This window comes from Diceros bicornis, chromosome 4 (assembly GCF_020826845.1).
Source record: "Diceros bicornis minor isolate mBicDic1 chromosome 4, mDicBic1.mat.cur, whole genome shotgun sequence".
In the NCBI taxonomy this organism is placed as follows: Eukaryota; Metazoa; Chordata; class Mammalia; order Perissodactyla; family Rhinocerotidae; genus Diceros; species Diceros bicornis.
Window position 1 is genome coordinate 84971489 of NC_080743.1, and position 2113 is coordinate 84973601.

Genomic DNA, 2113 nt, shown 5'->3' on the forward strand with positions numbered 1-2113 from the left:
TAGAGCTGTTGAAGTGGGGGGGTGTGGGAGTGGGGATGTGAAGAGGTAAAGGGAAGAGGTGAAGGGAGCTTTCTTGGTGACCTTCAGAATGTGTCTATCAGAGAGGAATAGAAAAGTCAGATAGGCAGTAAGCATGCATTACATGGTCACATATCCAAATGTTTATAAATATATGTGTCCACAAAGAAAATCTTAGAATTGGATCAAAGTTGTATCTGAGAAGTACTGAAGGATACTCAAGGGCTTGTGAGTGTCCAGGCTTCCTCGAGTCACCTTGGCAATCCCTACCGCCATCCCATGCTCCTCTTTCCTTGTCCTCTGATTGCTGGGTAAGACAAGGGGAAGGAAGTCATGGAGGAAAGGGACAAGTGTGACCAGAAGCACCTCAAGGCCATAAAGAGGAGCCCCTAGAAGCACATTCACCAGTTTTCTTCTTTGGCAGAAGCCAGTTACTTTCCAATGTACCAGAATGGAATGGAACAATGAGGCTTTAGGCCATCAAAGGCGTAGGCTTGTTTCAAGAAACATTTCCTCTCTGTGGGGGAGCAGTGGGTGGGGTGAGATGATAAAAGTTGGTGGAAGGCAATTCTTTCCAAAGCCCAGACCTTGAAGTGGCTCCAGAAGGTGTGGACGTGTCCGAGTTTTGTCTTCTGTCTTACATCAGCCAGATCTGCAGCTCAATGGGAAACTTTATCGGCCATGTGTGCCCAGGGCTGTTTCTAGTCTTCTATGGACTGTATCAGGCAATAGTGGTCTCCAAAGCTTTGATACTCAATGACTCTCTCCTGTATCCTTCATGCCCTCCCAGGAACAAGGGAAGATGGGCCAGGCTGTGGAAAATATCCTGTGGAGGTTTGTGGAAGATGGTGACTGGCTCCATCTTGATAGCTTATGTGATCAGCTGCATTCCAAGAGGGTTGAAGCTGATGAACAGGGAGATTCCACCAAAATTTATGCACACCAAAGATTGGCAGCACCTCACCATGTTCGTGCTCTTCACCCTCAACGGCTGTGTAGATGTCACGAGCAAGAACTTGTTGCCTCAGAGATGTGTAGTCCTAGAGAAAGGTAGCCTGGTCCTGACCTTCTCTGTGCTCCTGCTGCTGCTGGTGTCACATGTTCAGGACTTAACAGGGGTGGAGCTGCACATTCATTCTCTGCTCATCTTGGTGGTGTTCCTGCTGATGTTGGTGTTGACCGTAGAGCTGTGGGCTCCTGAAACATTTCACCTCTCATTGATTGAGACCTTTCTGTTTCTCATGATGGGTTCCTGGCTGATACAGGCAGCCTTTATTCTGTACAGACCAGTCACTGGCTACCCATGGCAGGACGATGACATCAGCGACATCATGTTTATCACCACCTTCTTCTGCTGGCATGTGATGATCAATGCTTTGTGCCTGTTGGGAATCTATGGTGTCTCTTCCTTTTGGCATCGTTGTCACAGTCCCAGCTTGAAGCCGACGTGGTCTAAAGAGGCTCCACGTGACACGAGCACGGGAGGACCCCTCTACAAATTGCTGCAGGAAGTGGAGCAGGCAGAGAAAGACGAACAGGTTCTTCTCCTTTCAAAGGGCTCACCCTGAGACAGGGCCCAGATGCCTGGCACATCGTCCACCCCATCTTCCTCCTTGTGGGCTCTCTCAGACCTGGGCATTGTACCCTCTTTGGTCCCCAGTTAAGGCAATGGCCATGAAGGAGAGCGGTTGGTCTCTATGTCCTGGTACATCTCCTGTCCCCTGAGCCTCTAATCGCTGAGGAGATGAGGAGAGAGGGGCCCGTGAAAGGGACACTGACGGGATTGGTAGGGGTGGAGGTGGTGGGGCGACCAGAAGAATAGGTGAGGGTGCAAGAAAAGCCCTGGGGGGAGAGAATGCAATAGAAAGGAAGAATGCGGAGTCCAGGAGTCTTGCTGTCACCAGCTGCTTCTCCAGGCACAAGTGATGGCCCTGTACCTGAGGGAATAATGACTTCTCACAATTCAAAACCGGAATCATTCAAATTTCATCCTAATAAGGAAAAGTGGGTACATCTGTTTGCTTGCCAAAGTGGTGCCACCATGTGGAAGTGGCATAAACAGAAATAATAATTAATTTATACAGGTTGAAATTAT

General features: G+C 49.0%; 1 protein-coding gene across 1 annotated transcript; it reads left to right on the forward strand.

The window, feature by feature from the left end:
• Positions 1-680: 680 nt before the first annotated feature.
• On the forward strand, positions 681-1586 carry LOC131403812 (transmembrane epididymal protein 1A-like). Its single transcript, XM_058538087.1, has one exon. The coding sequence runs from the start codon at positions 681-683 to the stop codon at positions 1584-1586; it is 906 nt and encodes a 301-aa protein (XP_058394070.1).
• Positions 1587-2113: the final 527 nt, after the last annotated feature.